Source organism: Tetrao urogallus (assembly GCF_951394365.1).
Source record: "Tetrao urogallus genome assembly, chromosome: 21".
NCBI classification, from domain to species: Eukaryota; Metazoa; Chordata; class Aves; order Galliformes; family Phasianidae; genus Tetrao; species Tetrao urogallus.
In genome coordinates, this window is record NC_136834.1 from 4,023,717 (window position 1) to 4,044,034 (window position 20,318).

Genomic DNA, 20,318 nt, shown 5'->3' on the forward strand with positions numbered 1-20,318 from the left:
CCTAACATTTTCACCCAGTTAATTTTCTGGGGGTGCCAATACCTGTTGTACTTCACACAATGAAGCCTTAAGGTTTTTGCATCTGACTTCAGGAAAGCTGCAGAGTAAAAGAAATGCCAAGCTTACCTTGAGCAAGTGACTCAGGTACACCTCTTTCCTGTGGCGGCAGATCTTGTTCAGCACAAGGAAGGACAGCACTCTCACTGTTTCTTCACCCGTGCTCCACAAATGGATTGCTTGCTGGAATAGAACAGATTCAGGTAAGTGAAGGGACACAGAGCCCCTCCTGTTAACAGAAGGGTCTGGGCCCCTGCCTTCACATCAAAGCAAGGGAAAGAGAAGGATTACAAAGATGGCAGGCCATAAGTTACAGAATCTGTCACAACAGCTACTCTGTCCTCATGCTCTAGCTACAACAGCATGCAAAGTGTTACATTAATACACCCCCAATCAATACAACTTCACAAATCCACACCTCTGAAAAATGGATGTCGCTTTATTGACATACACTGTGGCACAAACCTGATGAGCACCCAGTGCATCGCAGCACTAACTGGAGCAGCTTGAGGGAGTACAGCCTCTGCAGAGCTCTGGGCTAACAGACATCCCACATGAGCTCAAACACTGCTCTGACTGATGTCTGGTTGCCTTATGCATGTATCTCTCCTTAACATCTTGAAGAGGAAGTGAACAGATTCAAGTTTTCCCAGACCTGCCTGTCCTCACCTGCTCAGCCTGCAGATTCAGCTGGACATGTATGGCTCTGTCAGAAAGCATCTGGTGCAGCAGCACCATAATCACGATGCAAGCTTGCAACAACTTCCTCTACTAATAAATTCTTCAGGAAATCAGAAACAGTCCAATTGCAGGGCTGAAAAGCTTTCCAACAAAGTCCTCTCTACAGCAGTTACCAAACAATACCAGGTGTACATACTTTACCAGAGCATTCCCAGCTTCATTTAAATGTGTTGCAGCTTTTCATGCCAACACATCACCCTGTTGCCCTCTTTCTGTTCTTCCACACCTCCTCTGTTGCTCTTAAGCACTTAGCAGTTGTGACTAAGTTTCTGCAAAAATATTCCACCCCCAGCTCTTGAGAGTGTAACACCATCACAGACTAAACACAGCCTCAGCACCCAGGCAGCAAGTTCTCCATCTGCAGCAAGGAAACAGACAGCTTCCCCAGAACACCCACACTTTGTGTGGGGACTAGCAGCAGTAACACACAGCACTGTGCCCATCATCTCACCATGAAAGAGTTTCACAGCACCCAGAAAGCCCAGAAGAGAAGCACAAGCCCTGAAAGGACTGAAAGAAAAAGAGAGCCTTGATCAGACTACCATGAAACCACAGCATGCCACCTTACCTTGAGAAGTATCCGGCACTGCTTTGGGAAGGACAGATAATAAGGCAGTATGGAATTGACATGCTGGAGAACTGCTGCTCCAACAGAGGCTTCTGTTAGACAAGACAGGAGCTACAGGGAAAAACAAAGCAAGCTTAGCTAGTTTGCAGTCTTCCTTTAACTACTAAGCATCTCATTTGGCTGTTCTCAAGTAACTGCGTTACCAAAGGACTGGAACAAAAGCCTCCTCCAGAAGGAAGCCCAAAAAACCTGAGCTATATCAGGAATAGAGCAAGACTGTGCCAGGTTAAATCACTGCCCTGAACCTACATCATCTTGGCAAACAGGAGCACAGGGTGCTGGCATGCAGGTTCATCACTTAAAGCCTCGCTTGGAGTGTAACAACTCAGGGTATACATAGTTTAAGACACCTTATAGACAACACCAGTGTCACTGTCACCTCACTATAAACGGCCAAATCTTTCTCATTCCCCTTGCACTGCAAGGACTCTTCACTGAGTGAGCCTCTTGCAAGATCTGCCACTGGCAAGAAGCACCACAACTTGAGGAAAAGGCTCTGCAGATCAAAATGCTGCTCCTGCTAGGTCATCCTGCCACCACTGCCTCACAGCACACCTGCCTTGTTAATTAATTTGTTGACTGCTTGGCTCTCCTTTTAGTGATGGTGAGCAAAAGCTCACCTGCCTCATTCCAAAACACCCAGATCAAAAGCCCACAGATACACAGCCCAGTGCTGGCAACACAAACATGAGGTTTCTTACCTGGATGGTACAGGACAGGTACATTCTTACATCCAGTCGCAATTTGCTCCAAAGTGGACTGTTGGAAGGGAGGGCCATCCTGCAAGTGAACAAGAGTTGGGCTTAGATTTAAAAAAATGAAATTTAGATTTCAGCAAAGCATGAAGAACAGTGGATTTGTTTCCTCAGTACTGCCAGGCAGTAGAAACAACTGCTTCAAGTACTTGGCCTCGCTGTATGCAGAAGGCCTGGGCCTCCTTTCTCTGAGATCTGACTCACGATGCCTTAACACTGCTCTTGAACACAACACACACAGTTACAGATGCCCTTCTGGTAAACCCTGTGCAAGCAGCTGGAGTCTAACATTAGAGAGGATGCCTTTTCAGAGGGGAAAAAGAAAACTTGGCTAGGCAGCTCTGAAACTGCCATCTTTTTCCAGCCTCATGCCAGAATGCAGTTCTGAAATAATCTCACACAGCTCTCACCTGCAATTCTCAAATCTCAGACTTACTTTTGTTTGTTCTTAGGGGCTTTCACAAGCAGCAGCTTTTGCAGGCAGTTGAAGAGGTCCCGGACACAGAAGGACACAAGGGCATTGAACACTGGTTAGAGAAAGTTAAAGCATTTACAAATGATTGTTTTATAAATATATATATTTTTTTTTCCATAGCTTCTCAGCTAACTGAGAAGAGCTCCTCAAAGAGCTGAAGAAGCAGGTAACTCCCACAGTTACAGTATCCACAAGCTTCCAGTCTGATCCATTATTTCTGGTCAGAAATAGACTCTCCCCCAGAATACAGCCTGGAGCTCACATAAAAGGGAGGTAAGTTCTATCTCATCTGTGCTACAGCACAGTAATTCTATAGAGGAGATCTACACCTGCAGTATTTTGAGAGGTCCTGGCTAGGGATATATGAACTTGACAGCAGAACTGAGCTCCAAACAACACTGCAGGACATCATAGGGGGAAAAGACAAAATAATCTTGTAAGATCAGCCCTAAAGACAACAGCAAGGAGGAAAGGGTAAGTTTGCTCCATCAGTGCTTACCCTCACTCTCTTCCAACAGAGCAGCTTTCCCTCCAAAATGGATTCCCTTCTCACACAAAGCACAGCAATTAACTCACCTGCAGCATCAAGGACTTGAAACTTGCTGGGATCAGCACCACCACTGTCTCCTTTGGTAGTTGCTACAGCTGCTTTGAATGCTTGAGTGATTTCATGGAAAAGTCTTGGTGTTAGCCCTCTCTGAGGAAAGAATTAAAACCAAACAGCAAACTTCTGAAGTATTTTATAGGGATAGGAGTGCTGGAATTTATTATAACTGTAAAAATAGAACTTTTAATGTAAGACAAAGCATCAAGGCAGTCAGCAACTGCTAATGGCTTTCACCTGCTTTAAAAGTTTAAGGCTTTTAATTGGTTGAGGGGCAAGAGATTGGAGAAGCAGAAACAGCTGCAAGTAATTACCCAGCTTAACCTTTCCCTCCCACTGTCACATACAGCAAGATATTTCATCAGAATACATTGCTCAAAATGGGACTTCAGGTAAGTTCTTGGAACTGTCCAAGACACAACGCACAGCAATGAAGAGAACAGGAATTAATCATTCTGCCTGCTTCTGAACCACTCTTCATTTCTTTCATTACCTTTCCCTTCAGAGCAAGAGTAATACTGCAGCCCAAGTGAAAACTGCAAAGATAAGTCACACTGAACTAACACAAACTCTATGGGCAGGACCAGCACACATCTCCTCTGTACTTCTGTGAAAGATGAACAAATTAAAACACAGCCTTTAGATGTGGCAACATGTGGACCAACATTTAAAAGAATACGCTCCAGTGCTTTGTATTCTAATTCCCTGCTCACCTCTGCAGCTTTCTTCCATTCCTCAACCATCTTCAAGCTCACAGGGATGGATTCAACTTTCTTCTGTTTAACTTTCTCCTGCTCTTCTTCATCTTCTTCACCTTCATCACTCGCTTCCTAAAAAAGTTGATATCAAGACTAAGAAAATGCTCATATATATATTTTGTGGTCCCATCTCTTTTACTGAATAACTAAAGAGGAGGCAAGTAGGCAGTAGCAACAACTTGTGTTATCAGCATTGTGATAAAGATATAATATTGTGTAAAGCTGTAACAAAATTAAGGTTATTACAAATTGCAATAAAGCTACTTCAGCCCTGCAGCTTCACTACATAAGTATGATGTGCAGTAATTGAAATCACCAAGGTCAAGGCTTGAAGTAAAATAAACTTTCATTGAGGAAATAAATACAAGTCTAAAGCCACAGGGAAAAGGTGGTGCAAGGCTCTGCCTTCACAATCTTTAACTCATGCTCAATTCAAAGCCACAGCTGATTTCTGGGTTACAAGCACAAACACCTGCAGCTGATCTTTGGAGAACCCCTTCACTAGTGCAATCATCAGCCCAAATATAATTAACACCTGCACTGAAACTCAAAACACTTCACATGTAATTGAAATAACTGATTTCAGCATTCTGGTACCTCTAATGAGTCAGGTGGGATGTGCAAGCCTCCCTCCTCCTCCTCCTCCTCCGAACTGTCTGAAGCATCAAAGTTCAGCAGCGTGCGGTCATTTTCTTCCAAGAACTTGTAAAATTCAGGATCCTTTTCCTTCAGTCGGGCGAGCTGGTCTTTATGCTCAGATGCCTTTCCTTTTTTTCTGATAGAGAAGAGTTAAAAGATGTTTACTCATTGCTCAAGCTTCTGCTGGTGCTCTATGAAAAGCAAGCAACCACTGGGCACTATGCACACCTGCAGCTAATTAAAGTGGTGATTGGATAATCAGAGCTGTGGCTCCAACACCTGCTCTGGCCTCATCAAAGCTTATTTTAACTCAGGATTAAGAACACAGAATTATAGAATACCTTTGGTTGGAAGGGACCTTAAAGCACTCACAGACCCCAACCCCATTTGTGGGCTGGGTGCCCCCCACCACATCACACTGCCCAAGGCTCAGCCTGGGCTTGGGACGGGGCACTCACACTGCTCTGGGCAGCAACATCAGAGCCTCACTGCCCTCTACGAGCCCCCCGGATGGCAGCACGGCGGTCTCCCCAGAGCCTTCTCTTCCCCAAGAAAAACAAAGGCAGCTCACGCAGCCTCTCCCGAGAGTCAGGCCTGCTCCCCCTCCTTGCAGAGCTGGCTGAAGCCCAGCCCCGACCCCCAGACCCTCACCGAACGGCCGCTTTGGGCCGGGGCCGCCTCCCCCCCGCCTTGGGCCGGGCCTCCTCCTCCTCTGAACCGCCGTCGGGCTCCGACTCGAAGCCATTAGCGAGGAACTCGTCGACGCTCAGCTCCTCCAGCTTCCTGCGGGGCCAAAGGAGAGACGTGAGGAGGGAGAGGTGAACGGAACGCACCCCGCTCCCAGCCGGGCCTTCCCCGCCCGCACAGCCCTCACCTCCTCCCGGCGGCCGCCATGCCGCCCGCGCGCTCCTCGCGGCAGCCGCACTTCCGCTCCCAACATGCCGCGCGGCGTGGGGGGTGTGGCCAAGCAGCGCGCGGGCGTGGTTAACTCTTTTGTAGGCGTGGCTTAGCGCTGTTCAACCGCTGTCGATGTTTTAGCCCCGCCTCTAGCCCCGCCCCTTTGTCCTCCAGGCCCCGCCCCCGCCGCGGGGCTGGCGGCAGCGGCGCGGGCAGAGCGGAGCCCGCAGCATCCCGCGGGCCGGGCCGTGCGGAGCCGTGAGTAGCGCGGGCACGGCCCTGCCGGCAACGGTACGGGCGATCGGGGCAGGTCGGAGGTGGGAAGGGCCTGGCCGGAGCGGATGGAGTGGCTCGGGGTCGGTGGGGCTGCGGGCGGGGGCTCGCAATGAGGCGTCCCGGGAGATCGGTGGGTGCAGCCCCGGAGCGAGTTGGCACCGCCGGGATGCGGAAGGGCAGCGCTGCGCTCCGCATCTCTCCCGTTAAGGCTGTCCTCTTACCGGCCCGTTGTGTGCCCGGTCACGGAGCCATCCCAAGGCGCAGAACGGGGTTGTCGCGCTGCCGGGCCCGACGGTGGCTCTGCGGTCTCATTTTGTGTCATCTCTCCGTGGACGCACAGCAGCTGTTGGGTGCTGTTTGTTGCGGAGGAGCTGAAGGGCAAAGGGAGAAATGTCAGCGCGGTTTGGTGCTACCCGGGGGATGCGGGATGCAGTGCGGGATGAAGGTTTTGGGGCCTCTGCAGTGACCATCAGGGCACGGAGCTCTCTTCTTGCTGGGAGCCAGCAGGGCAGCAGGGGGTTGGAGTCATCACCAGCACATCCAGCTGCTGGGCTGGGTCAGCAGAGTGCACGGATGCTGTCCTGGAATGATGGGGTCTCTGCAGGAGGGAGAGCGGCTCCAGGGTGATTCAGCAACACGGGGAGCTGATGGTGGCCGGGTGAATGGAGGCAACTTATTGGCTCCAAGGACTGAGAGGAGCCTCAGAGGTCTCCTGTCCATCCATCTATTGTATAGGGATCCTGCAACAGGTTTGTGATGCCTGCGTGCCAGAGCTCTGTGAGATGCTCCTTTGTTTGGTCCCAGTGAGGAAGTCACCCAGCCTCCCTAAGAGCAAAATAGCTGTGGCTGTAAGGAAAAAGCAAACAATGCAGCTAACCTTATGTTCCCTCAGCTGCTGGGTGCCCCATTTGCAGCACCAAGCTGGCTCCACGTGGGACACAGAGTGCTGTGCAGATCCCAAATGCAGAAAGGTCACCTGACATTGTGGACTTTTGGGCTCACATAGTGGGCACAGTGGTGATGGGTTGGAGTTGGACTAGATGATCCTAGAGGTCTTTATCAACCTTAATGATTCTGTGGTTCTGTGATTCAGTACAACTTTCTGGTTAGGATCATTGCAGCCAAGCAATCGCCTCTGGAATCTCTGCTCTCTGCAGCCCAAATTTCTCTCCTGACTCTGGCATTCAGCATAGCAGTGAGTGAGGCTGAAGGATTTGGGATGTAAAGGTCGGAATTTCCTTCCTGAGAGCTGATTGATGCACGAATGAAGCAAACATTCAGAGCAGGAGATGGCAGGAATTGTAGTTCCCTCTCTCTTGGCTTGATGGTCTAGGATTGAATGGAACCACTGCTTAGCACCTTGGGTGACAAGGAAGGTCCCTTGTCCTTCTCTCAACTTTTTCCTTGTCTCTTCTACCCTCCTCCCCCATGTCACCTTGCCTCATGTCATCAGCACTCCCTTGAGATGCCAGTTAGTAACCCATGAGTGTCACCACATCCATAGCTCCTGCCTGATGTCGAGGCAACACAGCAAAGTAATCAGAGAATCATGAAATCATTCAGGTAGGAGAAGACCACTAATGCCCCCAAATCCTATCCCAGCCCATCCCCACGGTGCCCACTGACCACAGCCTGTTCCAAGCTGGCCCGATGCCACCCGCTGCAGTCACCATCGCTGTGCAGAGCAGGCAGGTGGGAGGGCACAGTGCTAATTGAAGGGCGATGGCAAAAGGTGCCATTGGGGTGTTCCATGACAAGACTGGGAGCCAGGAGTGCAGTGTTCCTCCCCCAGGGGCTGCCTGCACCTGGCCCAGGCTCTGCTTGTGACTCTGTTTGCCTTTCTGGAGAGCGAGTTGGGGTCAGAGGTGTCTGTCAGAGGAGCTCACGAGTGCCACTGTGATGGGTAGTGCAGTTGGAGCTGTTAGTTGTTGCCTGAAGGGACCTTCTCCATGCCTCTGTGTGGAGGTTTGACACTGCTTGTGCCATAAAGCAGTGCTGGATGTGACAGCTGCTCTCCATTGTATGCTGAGTGATGCTGGGAAGGGGGATTTGGGACATGGCCCACATTTCCAGCCCTTGGCAGAGGCAGGAAGATTTGCTTTTGTTTGGATTTTGGTGTGCTTTGTGCTGGACTGTAGGAGCTGCTGTGTGATCCCAGTGCAGCTGGAGACCCGCACCTTTTGCTGAGCATCTCAAAGGCATCTTTATGAATTAGTTTCCATTGCTTGTTTCTTCCCATTGCTGGAACTGAAACCATTCGGGCCTGACCCATTACTTGATGTTACCCAAATGTCAGCACAGCTGCCTCTGAGTCCATCAGCTGTGCATGGAGCTGAGCCCATCCCCCTTGTGCAAGCAACCTGAGAGCTGCATTGAGGATATCTGCAGGAAGAGTGGCTGCCTGGGTGGGGTGTGCATGGGGCAGGGAGCAGAGCGTGCACCCAGGGAGGCACGAGGCAGGCAGGGCTGAAATCCTTTCTCTTTTTTCACCTATGGCAGCAAAGGCATTTCTGAATACAAGCTGGGGGAACTGGGATCCAAACAAAACGCCCCAGGAGAAATGGGGAGAAAAGCTTCCATTAGGAGACCTCCAGCCTTCTGTATGCACCAGAACCTATTGATTACAACCCGCTGAGCTGCTGAAAGGCACTGACGAGGTCAATGTGCTGAATGCCCTTCTTGCCTGAAGCCAGCGCTGTGTCTGTGCTGTAGAGCTGGCAATTGTGTGCAGTGTTCCCCTGCCCTCCCCACCCCCTTGCCAAGGCTCCACATCCTCTCTGGCAGCTTGTCACTTCTCTGCAGATGTCTAGACAGGAGGATTCAGTGCGTGTCACTTATGCCTAATTCATTAAAAAAACACACACAACACAACCCTACTGAGAGCTGGGGATTCTCAGTCCTGCAGACTCAGCGCTGTCTGTGGCTCTCAGATTAATTCCACTGCTTGCAGAAGCAGCACAGGCCTTGCTTGCCACCCACAGCACGAGGGTTTGGGGAACAGAAGGGGGATGTGAGGGATGGGAGGACACAACCAGCTCCATATGGGGGCTCTGCCACCCCATGGGGTCATTGCAGCAGCAGTGCTGGATCTGCAGCTCGGAGCAGTGCACTTGCAGCTCCTGAGCTATTAGTGCCCTCTGCTTCCTCACAATTGGTGACTTCATCTCTTCCAGGCTGAACACTTGATTAACCTCATGTTAAAGAGGAGCTGCTGCGTGCTGTCCGTTCAGATTCCCTGGATGAATGCAGAGTGAGGAGAGGCTGAATTTCTCAGTGCTGTAGTGAGGGCACAGAGTGTCCTGTCTGTGCCAGTGATGCCAGCACAAGCTCTGCTGAGGGCAATTACCCAGATTTAGTGCCCTGGGTGTATACAGCTGGATGATTTCCAACCTGCTTCAATCATGTTTGCTGTCGGGAAGGGAGCGGGAGTGGTAGCAGAGCAATATATTCTACCATGAGCCGTGTCAGGCCCTCTGAAATCAGCAAAAATTTGGGCTATCTCAGTTGGAGGTGTAATGGCAGGTAGTGTGCATCAGCTGCAGCTTGTGCAAACGGCGCTGCTGTCTCAGAGCTGCCTGCTGCAAGAGGATTACTGATGCTAGCTTAAAGCTTCTCTTCAAACGCAGCCCTCAGAGCCCAGAGATGCACCAGAAGGGGTGGCTCAGCAAGAGCACACAGCTTCACGGGACCTCCGTGATGCCAGATGGAAGGGGAGATGTGTGGGCAGCCTGCATTGTGCCCAGCCAGGTCCCTGGGTGTCCGTACTGCTGTGTTTGTGGCCTCACGCTGCAGCAGCACAACAGCAGCTATTGTTCCTGCCAGCTCAGCTCATGATTGTGTCTCATGATTGCTGAAGGGAAGGAGCAGTCCCTGGAATGCAGGAGAACATCTTCTCCACAGCCTGGCTCCAAGAGGGAGGAAGATGCTTCCCTACCCGAGCTGGGCAGCAGTTGCCTATGCCCCCTGTTCCATCCAGTCTGGCTTTTCTCTGAGTTTTAACATTAACTGGGTATCTCTGTTCATTATGGGAATGCTGGATGCAGAAGGATGCTTGCTGGGAAACGATTCAGGACCCATCGCAGTGGGGTTAGAGTGGGATTCTGAGTGCTGGTGTAGGGCTGTTTTCACCCTGTCCCCTCCCCTGGCCAGCTGTGCAGGATATCTGCTGGCAGGCAGAAACCTCCACCCAGGGCAGCCAACAAAGGGCCGTTCTGCTGGGCTGGCTGGGGAAGGGGCCATCAGCGAGCTTCTCCCCAGAGGATGCTCTGCTCTCTGCTTATTGCTCAGCATGCTTCTCTTCACTCTCAGCAAAATATGTTTTATTTTTTTTTTGTGCGGAGAGAACAGGCCTCCCTTTGGGCAGGGATCATTTGCATTCATTAACAGAGCTGTTATGCATGGCCACGCTCTGTCGCAGAGGAGCCAAACAAACGCCTGCTCTTTTTTTTTGTCATAACCCAGGAGTGCTTACAAGTCAGCGCTGCATCCGCTCCAGCTGATGCATAACACGTGCACTTGGGCTGCTGCACACCCCACAAAAGTGGGTTTGTATGGACTTCCCTCCCCCCCGGAGCCCTGCACACTGCCTTACTGTCTCCTGTGGTCCAAATGATGTTCCCCATTAATTATATCTTAGCAGGGCTCATAGGCTTTCATTTCCTGGGAATGAAGTTTGCTTTTCCGTGTGCTGATGCATGGGGCCAGGAGGGAGGAGGGCTTTGTAGGAGCTGTTTCCTTGTGTAGCTCCTAAAGGAGGGCCTGTCCATGGGGTGGGGATGCTGCTGGGTGCCTGGGTCAGTGGGAGGGGGGTTGGGGTGGTGTCTCCCTTGGGTGCTGCTTGGTTGCTTTGGAGCCCAATGGCACAGCTGGCAGCACAGAACACTGGGGCATAGGAGGTGCTGGTGGGGCTCTGACCGTGCTCAGAGGTTCACTGCAGGGAATAATGTCACCCTTGTCACTTCTGCATCTGTGCTTGCCCGGAGTTGTGCAATGACTCAGTGGCAGGGCTGGGAAGAGAGCCCAACGCTTCCGACCCTCTTTGGAAATGCATTTGATTGCTGGAGCTGAGGATGCGCTGGCAGCAATGTACCCTTCAGCTGTGCCCTCTGTGTGTCCCCACCTCTGCAACCACATCCTGTGCCACCCCCTGGAGGCACGCTGTCCTTCCCACCCTACAAGCACCCTGTCCTGCTTTGTCCCCTCCATGCCCTCCCAACAGTGATGATGGAGAGAAGGATGCTTGGTGGTGCATTAAAGAGAGGCACCAACTGGAGCAGGCTGGGAGGACCCTCAGGCTTGCAGCCAGGGGAGGGGAATAAAGGAGTGAGAGCAACATCTGCTCCTCTACTAAATCAGATCTGGTCCCAGGTGCTGATATTGCAGTGCCTTCATGCAGCAAGGTCCACAAGTGTTCCTTATAGGCATGTCCTGGGGATGCTGCAGCTTTCTGCAGAGCTCAGCTCAGTGCTTAACTCACGGCATGAAGGGCACGGAGCACCCTGCTCTCACTGCTGGAAAGCATTGCTTTCACGACGCTCCTGCCCTGGCAGCGAAGAGGGAGTCTCACATCACACTGATGATGCACGGAGAAGAGGGCATTGCAGGCCTCTCTCCCACTCAAAAAAGCTGTTTATTCATCTTTTCCCTCCCCCAGACTCTAGTACATGACACAACTGCTATTTGAACATGAATAGAGCTTCAGCAGCTCAGCCGGCGCAGCGTGGGGGGCTCTATTTTTAGGCTGGAGATGTGGAGGTGTGGCGAGGCAATGGGGAGCAGAGGGGAATCTCTATCCTCAGGGATGCGTGGGCTGGTGGATGGATGCAGCACGATGACTTCCTTCCTTCCTCCATGCTCCCCTCCTCCCTCCTGGGCAGCTGGGCTGTGCCAGGAGATGCAGAGGAGGGCAGCGTGTCCTGTTTGTTGCTTGTTCAGGCTTTATAGAGTCAGAGAACATTCTGAGTTGGAAGGGAACCCATAAGGATCATCGGGTCATGTTTGTTGTCCACTGTAGCTTATTTAGGCTGTGTCTAATCACAGAATCACAGAATGGCCCAAGTTGGAAGGGACCTCAAGGATGATGAATCTCCAACCCCCCTGCCACACGCAGGGCCACCAACCTCCACATTTAATACCAGCCCAGGCTGCCCAGGGCACCATCCAACCTCCAGGGATGGACGGGGCATCCACAGCCTCTCTGGGCAGCTGTTCCAGCACCTCACCGCTCTCATAGCAAAGAATTTGAATCAATACAAGACAGGTGTGCCCCAGTGGGGCGCCTGAGGTTGGTGATGTGATGGAGATGTTGTGGAGCAGTGCCCTTTTGATGGCAGGTGAGGAGGATGCTGACCCACGGATGGGCTGTGAAGACCCTCAGCCCGTATACTTGAGAGCCATGGAAGTTGTGTGGATCTCAAGCCATTCCTTCAGGATAACACGTTGTTTTTCTCACTCCAGTGAGGCCGAGAAGGGAGAGCTCCCAGCACAGCCATGGAGGGCGGCGTGCAGCTCCTCAACCGCGATGGCCACAGCATCTCACACAACTCCAAGCGCCATTACCACGACGCCTTCGTGTGCATGAACCGCATGCGGCAGCGCGGGCTGCTCTGCGACATCGTGCTGCACGTGGGCACCAAGGAGATCAAGGCCCACAAGGTGGTGCTGGCGTCCTGCAGCCCCTACTTCCACGCCATGTTCACAAGCAAGTAGCCTCCTCCTCTCTTCCTCTCTATCCCTCTCTTTGCTGCACACCTCTACCCTTTCCGTCCATCTCCTAGCTCATGGAAGTGTGACATCAGCGTATCATCGATGTGAGCAAGCAGACTTCCTCCTTTGGCTCCCTTCTGTGAAGCTACCCTGGTAGCTTGGGTGAGACCCATTCCCTGCAATGCACTGCTGCTTCTCCCTGCTGAGAAGAGAGCAGGAGACCTTCCTTGGCCTTGATGCCAGGCTGTGGAGGTGGAGGGTTCTGTCTCCAGAAGAGGAAGGAGCCAAGGGCGCAGCCTCACATCCCCGTTTCTGTAGCCTCTGGGCTCTTCCAGGAGCCATCTCTTTATCAGGCAGAGCTGAGCTCATGGTTTATTGCTAGCTTGCATCCCCTCTCCCAGACAACCTTCTGCACCACTGTGTTGTCTGCCTACAGTTCAGCCAGGCCACAAACATCTCATAGACATGGAACAGGAGCTAGATGACAAGAAAGAAACATGCTGAGGGCTATTGCTCATATCTGGTGTCTGTGTTGCCCCAGATGAGATGAGTGAGAGCCGCCAGACCCATGTGACACTGCACGACATCGACCCACAGGCCCTGGAGCAGTTGGTGCAATATGCTTACACAGCAGAGATCGTGGTGGGCGAGGGCAATGTGCAGGTAGGAGCCCCCCCAGACCCATCTATCGCACAAAGCCTTACCTCTGGAGCTCTCCTCTCCCTCTGCTCAGGGCTTTCTGCTGTTGCTGCACCTAACAGTGGTCATCTGCTCTCCTGCAGCTGCTGTGAATGGGAGTGCTGCTTAAAGCACTACTGCAGTGGCCATTTCCTAGCCCTGTGCGGAGTCATGGGTGTCTTTTTTGGCTCTTAAACTCCATCCTGTTGGAAACGAGGAGTGCTTTGTCCTCTATGTGCTTGTGTGCATGAAGTTGCTCATGAAACCTGTTCTACTGTTGAAACTGGTGATGGAAATGGTGTTTCCTTGCCCTGGAAGCTCCTTTTTTTTTTCCCCTCCATTCTTTTCCATTGCCCAGACACTTCTTCCTGCTGCCAGCCTGCTTCAGCTCAATGGGGTGCGGGACGCATGCTGCAAGTTCCTGCTCAGCCAACTCGACCCATCCAACTGCCTGGGGATCCGGGGCTTTGCCGACACGCACTCCTGCAGTGACCTCCTCAAGTCTGCCCACAAATACGTCCTCCAGCACTTCGTGGAGGTGTCCAAGACAGAGGAGTTCATGTTGCTGCCTCTTAAACAGGTGAGATCCTGATGGAAGCACAGAGGTGTGGGACTGGCAAAGCTTTTCTTGCTCCTTTTTGAATGGCATGGTCAGAACAGGACAGGGTTTAGCAGGGGAATGCAGCCAGATTCTGTGCTTTGGTCCTTTCTGTTTGATGGGGAAACAATACATGTGGAGAATACTGTCAGAGAGCGAGCTTAATCCCCTGTGAAATGGGGATGGGAAGGCAACGGGGAGGATAATTGCTGTCACTGGTGCCTGCCACCCGAGCTCTGAATGCTCTGCCTTCTCCCTGGGAGCACAAACCTGGGAGCCACTTCGCTCCATCCATCCCTGGGGCTGTGGGGTGCATGGCAGCAAGGGGGGGATGAGTCTCCACCTGCTCCAGCTCTGTCCTTGGCAGGCAAAGCGAGCACACTGCGAGCAGCCAGAGCACCTGGCTCCATCCCATGAAATATTGAAGGGACCTATGCAAGCACAGTCGTCCGCCTGATCTCGCTGATGTTTATTGAAAGTGTCAGGCGTTGCAGCAGCTTCAGACGCAGAAATGGGGGAATGAGCCAAGGAGGGGACCGAGGGCAGAGCTGTTTCTGGGAGGAGGGGGAGGCACAGCTGCAGCCTGCTGGGGGTCCAGCTGCCCTTAGCTGTATACCCCTCGGCCACCAGCATCTGCAGGATGCTGCTTTGTACCTCTCTGTGCTGCTCTGCTGGGCCAGTTCCCTGCTGTGGGAACGTGGTCCCTTCCTCCTGTGCTGCACCAGCTGGGAGTTGCCTTTTTGCATCCTTCTCCGCAGGTGCTGGACCTCATTTCTAGTGACAGCCTCAATGTGCCATCAGAGGAGGAGGTGTACCGGGCTGTGCTCAGCTGGGTCAAACATGATGTGGACAGCAGGAGACAGCATGTCCCCAGGGTGAGTCCGTTGGGGAAGGTGACCTGGTTCAACCCAGCAGCGCCTGTGTATGGCATGGGTGGGTGAGCAGGATGGGAGGGAATGGCCTCACGTTGCACCAGGTGAGGTTCAGGTTGGATATTGGCAAAAACTTCTCTTAAAGAGCAGTCAGGCACTGGCACAGACCTGCCCAGGAGGTGGGGGTGTCACCATCCCTGGAGGTGTTCAAGAACTGTGGAGATGTGGCACCGAGGGATGTGGGCAGTGGGCAATATTGGTGGCAGCTGGGCGGTTGGGCTAGATGATCTTAGATCCAGATTGTCTTCTCCAGCCTTAATTCTGTGATTCTAAGGAAGCTGTAGGGTGGCCGGAGGATGGGCCGTGGGCAGAAATGGGAAGGAGAGAAATGGGGGCTGCACTGCCGGACCCTTCCCACCCCACAGACGGGATGCAACCCCTCTCCTTTCAGCTCATGAAGTGCGTGAGGCTGCCCCTGCTGAGCCGGGACTTCCTGATGAGCAACGTGGACACGGAGCTGCTGGTGCGGCACCACTCGGAATGCAAGGACCTGCTGATCGAAGCCCTCAAGTACCACCTCATGCCTGAGCAGAGAGGGGTCCTCAGCAACAGCAGGACCAGGCCACGGCGCTGCGAGGGGGCCAGCACTGTGCTCTTTGCTGTGGGTAAGGCTCTCCCAACGAGGGGATTGCCCTCAGACCCTGCCCAAAGCTCCAGCTTTCCAAGCTTTCCCGAGGTTTACCCTTGGCCTCGGGGACCATGAGTGCTCTGTTTGCAGGTGGGGGCAGCCTGTTTGCCATCCACGGGGACTGCGAGGCTTACGACACGCGGACGGACCGCTGGCACATGGTGGCCTCCATGTCGACCCGCAGGGCCAGGGTGGGCGTCGCGGCCATTGGGAACAAGCTGTACGCCGTGGGCGGGTAAGGGGACAAAGGGACAGGGGTGGGAGCAGGGATCTGAGCCAGGCCCTGGGTCCAGCTCACAGACCGTACAGTCTGAACTTCCCGGCTCTCACACTCTCTGTTTTTTCTCCCTTCAGTTATGATGGGACCTCAGATTTGGCCACGGTGGAGTCCTACGATCCTGTCACCAACTCCTGGCAGCCGGAGGTGTCCATGGGCACAAGGAGGAGCTGCCTGGGTGTAGCAGCACTTCATGGGCTTCTCTACGCTGCTGGGGGATACGATGGGGCCTCATGCCTGAACAGGTAGGGAATGGCTCGCTGCGGGCTCCTCCATTTCTCTTGCATGCTCTGTCCTTGATGCTGGGTGCTGGGAAGCCCACGAGGTCTGCTCCTGACTGAGTAGCTTTCTTGCAATCCAGCTCTGTCTTCCAGTGTCTTTGGCCCAGGCAGTTTCTTCAGGGAAAAACAAACAAACAGACAACACCATTTTGCAGCCCTCTGCCCCAAACCAAACGATGGCCCCTCTGTTAGTTCTTCCCTCCATTTTTCCCTCCCTTTTCCCAAGCTTCCTTGGGAGCTGCCCAGGAGGGCTTGTGTCAAAGGGCTTTGAGCTTGGCCTTGCCAGTGTCACACCTGAATTCCTGTGTCCCTGCCTGCTGCAGCGCAGAGCGGTACGACCCTCTGACAGGCACCTGGACATCCATCGCTGCCATGAGCACCAGGAGACGCTACGTCCGGGTGGCAACGCTAGGTGGGTGCTGGCATGAGGACACAACCTGCTTCTGTGCAGACTGTCTCTTGCATTTCTGGTGGTTCCTTCTGACGTCCTGTCCAAATTCCTGCCCCACCTTCCTCACATTCCCCAGCTGTGGGTCTGGGTAGCTCTGCCATCCCTCTGCTATGTCCTGACATGCTCCCTGCCTTTGCTCTGCTCCTTGGTTTCTGCAGTAGTTGGGTTTCATCACATTCTGGAGTCAGCTCCCCAGGGAACCCCACAACTTGCTCCTCAGCCCCTGTGTGCTCCCTTCTAGCTTGGAGCGAGGGGGCTGGATGCAGGAGGAGGCCACCTTATTTCTCCTCCCCTATGAAAGGCAGTTCCTTTCCTAATTATCCAAGTAGTAGTGTGGTGTCAAAACTGCCTCTACAAGAGGTGCCACAGCATTAGGTGCGATGTCTCACGACTCCATTGAGTTCTGTCCCTAAGGAGGATGCAGGATGAGAAGTGGCCACTTGATTGTTTAGTGCAGCTCTGGGGTCGATGCAAGTGAGGTTAATTGCAAGTGGGGTCGATGCAAGTGCCACCTCCTCCCCAGCTGGTGTCCCACACAGCTCCTCACCATCCCACCATCAGCTGCGAGGTATCCCCTGCTGCCTCTTCCCTGCAAGTCTGCTTTCAGCTCTCAGTGCTGACTCAGAGGTTCCCTCCCTTCCATCACAGCTCACACACCGCCTGCCACAGCCCTTATTGGCTTTCCCCATGCTCCAGCCCCTGCCTCTAAAAATAACCTGCTGCTCCAGCAGGGAGCACTCGCAGCTCCCGTAACGAGGAGGTCAGGAAGCAGCAGGAGAGGGCGAGTTCTTTGGGAAGTGCTGAGAAATTGCCTGGTGAACCTTTCACAGTGCTGCAAGGCAGGGGGGAGTGGGGAGCCGTGCTGAGAGCTGCTTGGCTGCTGGGGAGCGGGGGCACTGTGGGGGGCATGCAGCCCACAGCCCCCATGGGCACCCCATAAATCCTGTGCTGGGACTGCAGCTGTGCTTCGTAGCTAATCTGTGTGTGTGTATGACTGTCTTTGCAGAAGGCAACCTCTATGCTGTTGGGGGATATGACAGCTCATCCCACTTAGCCACAGTAGAAAAGTATGAGCCCCAGGTAATCACAGAAGAAAGCATGCCTGGTAACCCTCCTCCTCCTCCTCTTCTTCCTCCTCCTCCTCTTCCTCCTCCTCCTTTTCCTCTTCCTCCTTCTCTCCTGGTGGGTGCCTGATGGAGCCCTGCAGCCAACCAGCAGGCACATGAGGATGTTGCAGACTGTGAGCGAGCAGCTGTACGTGGTTCTGTAGCACACAGCTGCTGTAGCTTGGGATGTGTCCACTTCCCAGCACTGTGCAGCACAGAGCTGCCTGCCTCTTTGGAGGTGCACGAAATGGAGGAGGTCTCGACCCCTTGTCCAGCTCTTTTGCAGGGACTGGGTGCAGTCCAGAGCAAAAACACCCGTGCAAACTCTGAGATCTTTCTCTCAGACTTTCAGCCCCCAGAGCCCTCTCTATCCTCATTGCCTGAGGTCCTCGCTGCATCCCCTTCCCAGCAGTTACTTGGGATTGCAGTGGGCGATTGGGTCTGGGGTCCTGTAGCTCTGTTAGAGCAGGCTGCATCGCTGCAGAAAGATCAAAGCATCAGTTCCAGAAGCTTTTGGTGAGCTGTAAAGCCCCAGCTGTGCCTTGTGCAAATTTAAATTGATACAGCTTGATTCCCATGGCTGGGGTTCAGCTGTGACGTGCTGGTAGCCTGGCACAGAGCAGTGCTCAGGGAAGGGCTCTGCCAGCTGCACTGTGCTTTCCTGAGCTGTCGGCAGAGGTCTCTCCTGGGGCACTGCAGTTCTTCCTGTAGGAGAAATTCTCCTTTGCAAATTTTGCTGTTATCCGACTGCAGCTGAGCTGGAAAGGCAGCTTGGCCCTTTGTGTTTGTGGCAGCCACAAGTGCTGTAGTCCAGCTTGCTGCTGGGCAAGCAGCTCATTGCTTCTGCTCCAGGTAGCAGTGGAATGAGGGTTGCTCCTCACTGGCCTTTTGGATGAAGGGGAAAGAGCTGGGATCCTGCAAGAAGTCTTTTGGTTAGGGTTAGGGTTAGGATTAGGGTTAGGGCACTGCCCTAATTGTCCTACCAGGGCTAACATCACAGGGACACGTGGAAAATGACCCATACCTGTGGCTTATTAATCCATATTTCCCCTTCCCAGATCAACACGTGGACGCCCATTGCCAACATGCTGAGCCGCCGGAGCAGCGCAGGGGTGGCTGTGCTGGAGGGGATGCTCTACGTGGCTGGTGGAAATGATGGGACCAGCTGCCTTAACTCCGTTGAGCGTTACAACCCCAAAACCAACACGTGGGAGAGCGTGGCACCCATGAACATCCGCAGGTAAGGAACTGCTGGGTTGCAGCTGCTGCAGGGATGGTTGGGAGCTTGTCTCTAAGAGCCTTGCTTCACTTGGCACTGCGAAATGCAGACAGTGCCCGGGGGGGGGCTGGCTAGCCCTGCTGGCTCCGTGCTCCCTACACAAAGGCAGCAGCATATCAGAGCAAAGGGAAAGACTGGAGGCAGCGTTTGAGCTCTGCACTGTCTCTGCGTGCTCCTTCTAGGAGCACCCACGACCTGGTGGCCATGGACGGCTGGCTGTACGCGGTGGGTGGCAACGACGGCAGCTCCAGCCTGAACTCCATCGAGAAGTACAACCCACGTACCAACAAATGGGTGGCAGCCTCCTGCATGTTCACCCGTCGCAGCAGCGTTGGGGTGGCCGTGCTGGAACTGCTCAACTTCCCACCTCCCTCATCTCCCACTCTCTCCGTGTCCTCGACGAGCCTTTGACAAAGGATCGGGACCTGCCTTACCTCCAGGGGGTCGGGGGTCCGTCCTGCGGGGCAGCCGCTCGCTGTAGGAGCAGAGCGAAGGCCTTGGCTGCCATCCCCAGCCCCTCTGCTCCCATGGAGCCTGGAGCCATCCCTGGCACACGCCTCGGATCAGCGAGCCCCAAACTGTGCTTCCTTGGGGACCACCCTCCATCCCTGGACTCATCTCACCGCTCTCCCAAAGGGTTACGTGTTTTCTTTGGGGAAGGGGACCTCAAAACCATCGCTGCTTATTGGATTCAGGCAATCCAGCCGGTGCCATGTGGGCAGCACAGCCAACCCAGGGGCTTCGCCGTGGTGGGCAGTGCTCCTCCCAGGGACGTGGTTGGATGTGCAGCGTCCCTCCGAATGTCACTGTAGCCAAACTCTTGACCAAGCCTAATGTGCACTGTTAAAGACTCTGAGGCCGCCACACGGTTCTCAATGGTGTCTAATTGATGCCTTAAAAATACACAAATGAAGCCCAGCGAAGGGACCGGGCCTGGAGGAGGTGAAGTTTGGAGACAAAGCCTCATTCACAGGGACCCAACCGGCCATGGGGAGCCATGCAAGCGGATGGGATGGACCTGCCTGCACCCATCCCTGCTCCCTCCACGCATCCCACTGCGCCGTCTGGCTGGGAACAGAGCAGCTTGTTGCTGTTTCCCTCTTTGCAGAGCAGATTCCAGCTTGATGGCAAGGTCCAGCCTTCCAGACAAGGAGGATTGCCTGGCGTTACTTTTGTTGGCGTTCACTTTTCACCTTCTTTTTTTTTTTTAATTTGAACGCAAGATTTTAATTTTAACGACTTCATATCATTTTATTTTTACACCCTGCCGGTATTCCCCATCCCATCTGCTTTGGAGGCAGCAGAAGGGATGCAATTACTTTTCTTAATTGTTGATGAGATGATGACTGCGTCCTGGAAGACGTTCTCTATAGATGTGTGGGTGTGTGTGCATGTGTGAGATACCATATGTACAGTGAAAACAGCACGGAAGGGACCGTGCGCAATTAGCAACTCCTTGGCAATTAGGCAACCACTTCAAATGAAGGTTGGAATCAATTAGCACCGTAAATCACAAGCCTGTCCTTCCAGACCTGTGCCATGGAACCTCTGGG

General features: G+C 53.4%; 2 protein-coding genes across 2 annotated transcripts in view; one reads left to right on the forward strand and one right to left on the reverse strand.

Moving 5' to 3' along the window:
- Positions 1–5,551, reverse strand: part of NOC2L (NOC2 like nucleolar associated transcriptional repressor) — a gene marked incomplete at both ends in the record, with an annotated part of 32,437 nt that extends 26,886 nt beyond the window's left edge. The window contains 9 exons of the mRNA XM_079545650.1: positions 127–240; positions 1,367–1,477; positions 2,128–2,206; positions 2,618–2,708; positions 3,233–3,353; positions 3,974–4,090; positions 4,616–4,793; positions 5,309–5,440; positions 5,532–5,551. Coding sequence (XP_079401776.1) covers positions 127–240; positions 1,367–1,477; positions 2,128–2,206; positions 2,618–2,708; positions 3,233–3,353; positions 3,974–4,090; positions 4,616–4,793; positions 5,309–5,440; positions 5,532–5,551 — 963 coding nt within the window. The remainder of the gene's footprint in view (positions 1–126; positions 241–1,366; positions 1,478–2,127; positions 2,207–2,617; positions 2,709–3,232; positions 3,354–3,973; positions 4,091–4,615; positions 4,794–5,308; positions 5,441–5,531) is intronic.
- A 6,768-nt stretch (positions 5,552–12,319) lies between these two features.
- On the forward strand, positions 12,320–19,176 carry KLHL17 (kelch like family member 17; the record flags this gene model as incomplete). Its single annotated transcript, XM_079545407.1, has 11 exons — positions 12,320–12,530; positions 13,077–13,198; positions 13,572–13,793; positions 14,570–14,686; positions 15,135–15,348; positions 15,462–15,606; positions 15,726–15,893; positions 16,253–16,341; positions 17,387–17,460; positions 18,545–18,726; positions 18,948–19,176. 11 exons carry the CDS (start codon positions 12,320–12,322, stop codon positions 19,174–19,176), a joined length of 1,773 nt encoding a protein of 590 aa, XP_079401533.1.
- Between the last annotated feature and the right edge of the window lie 1,142 nt (positions 19,177–20,318).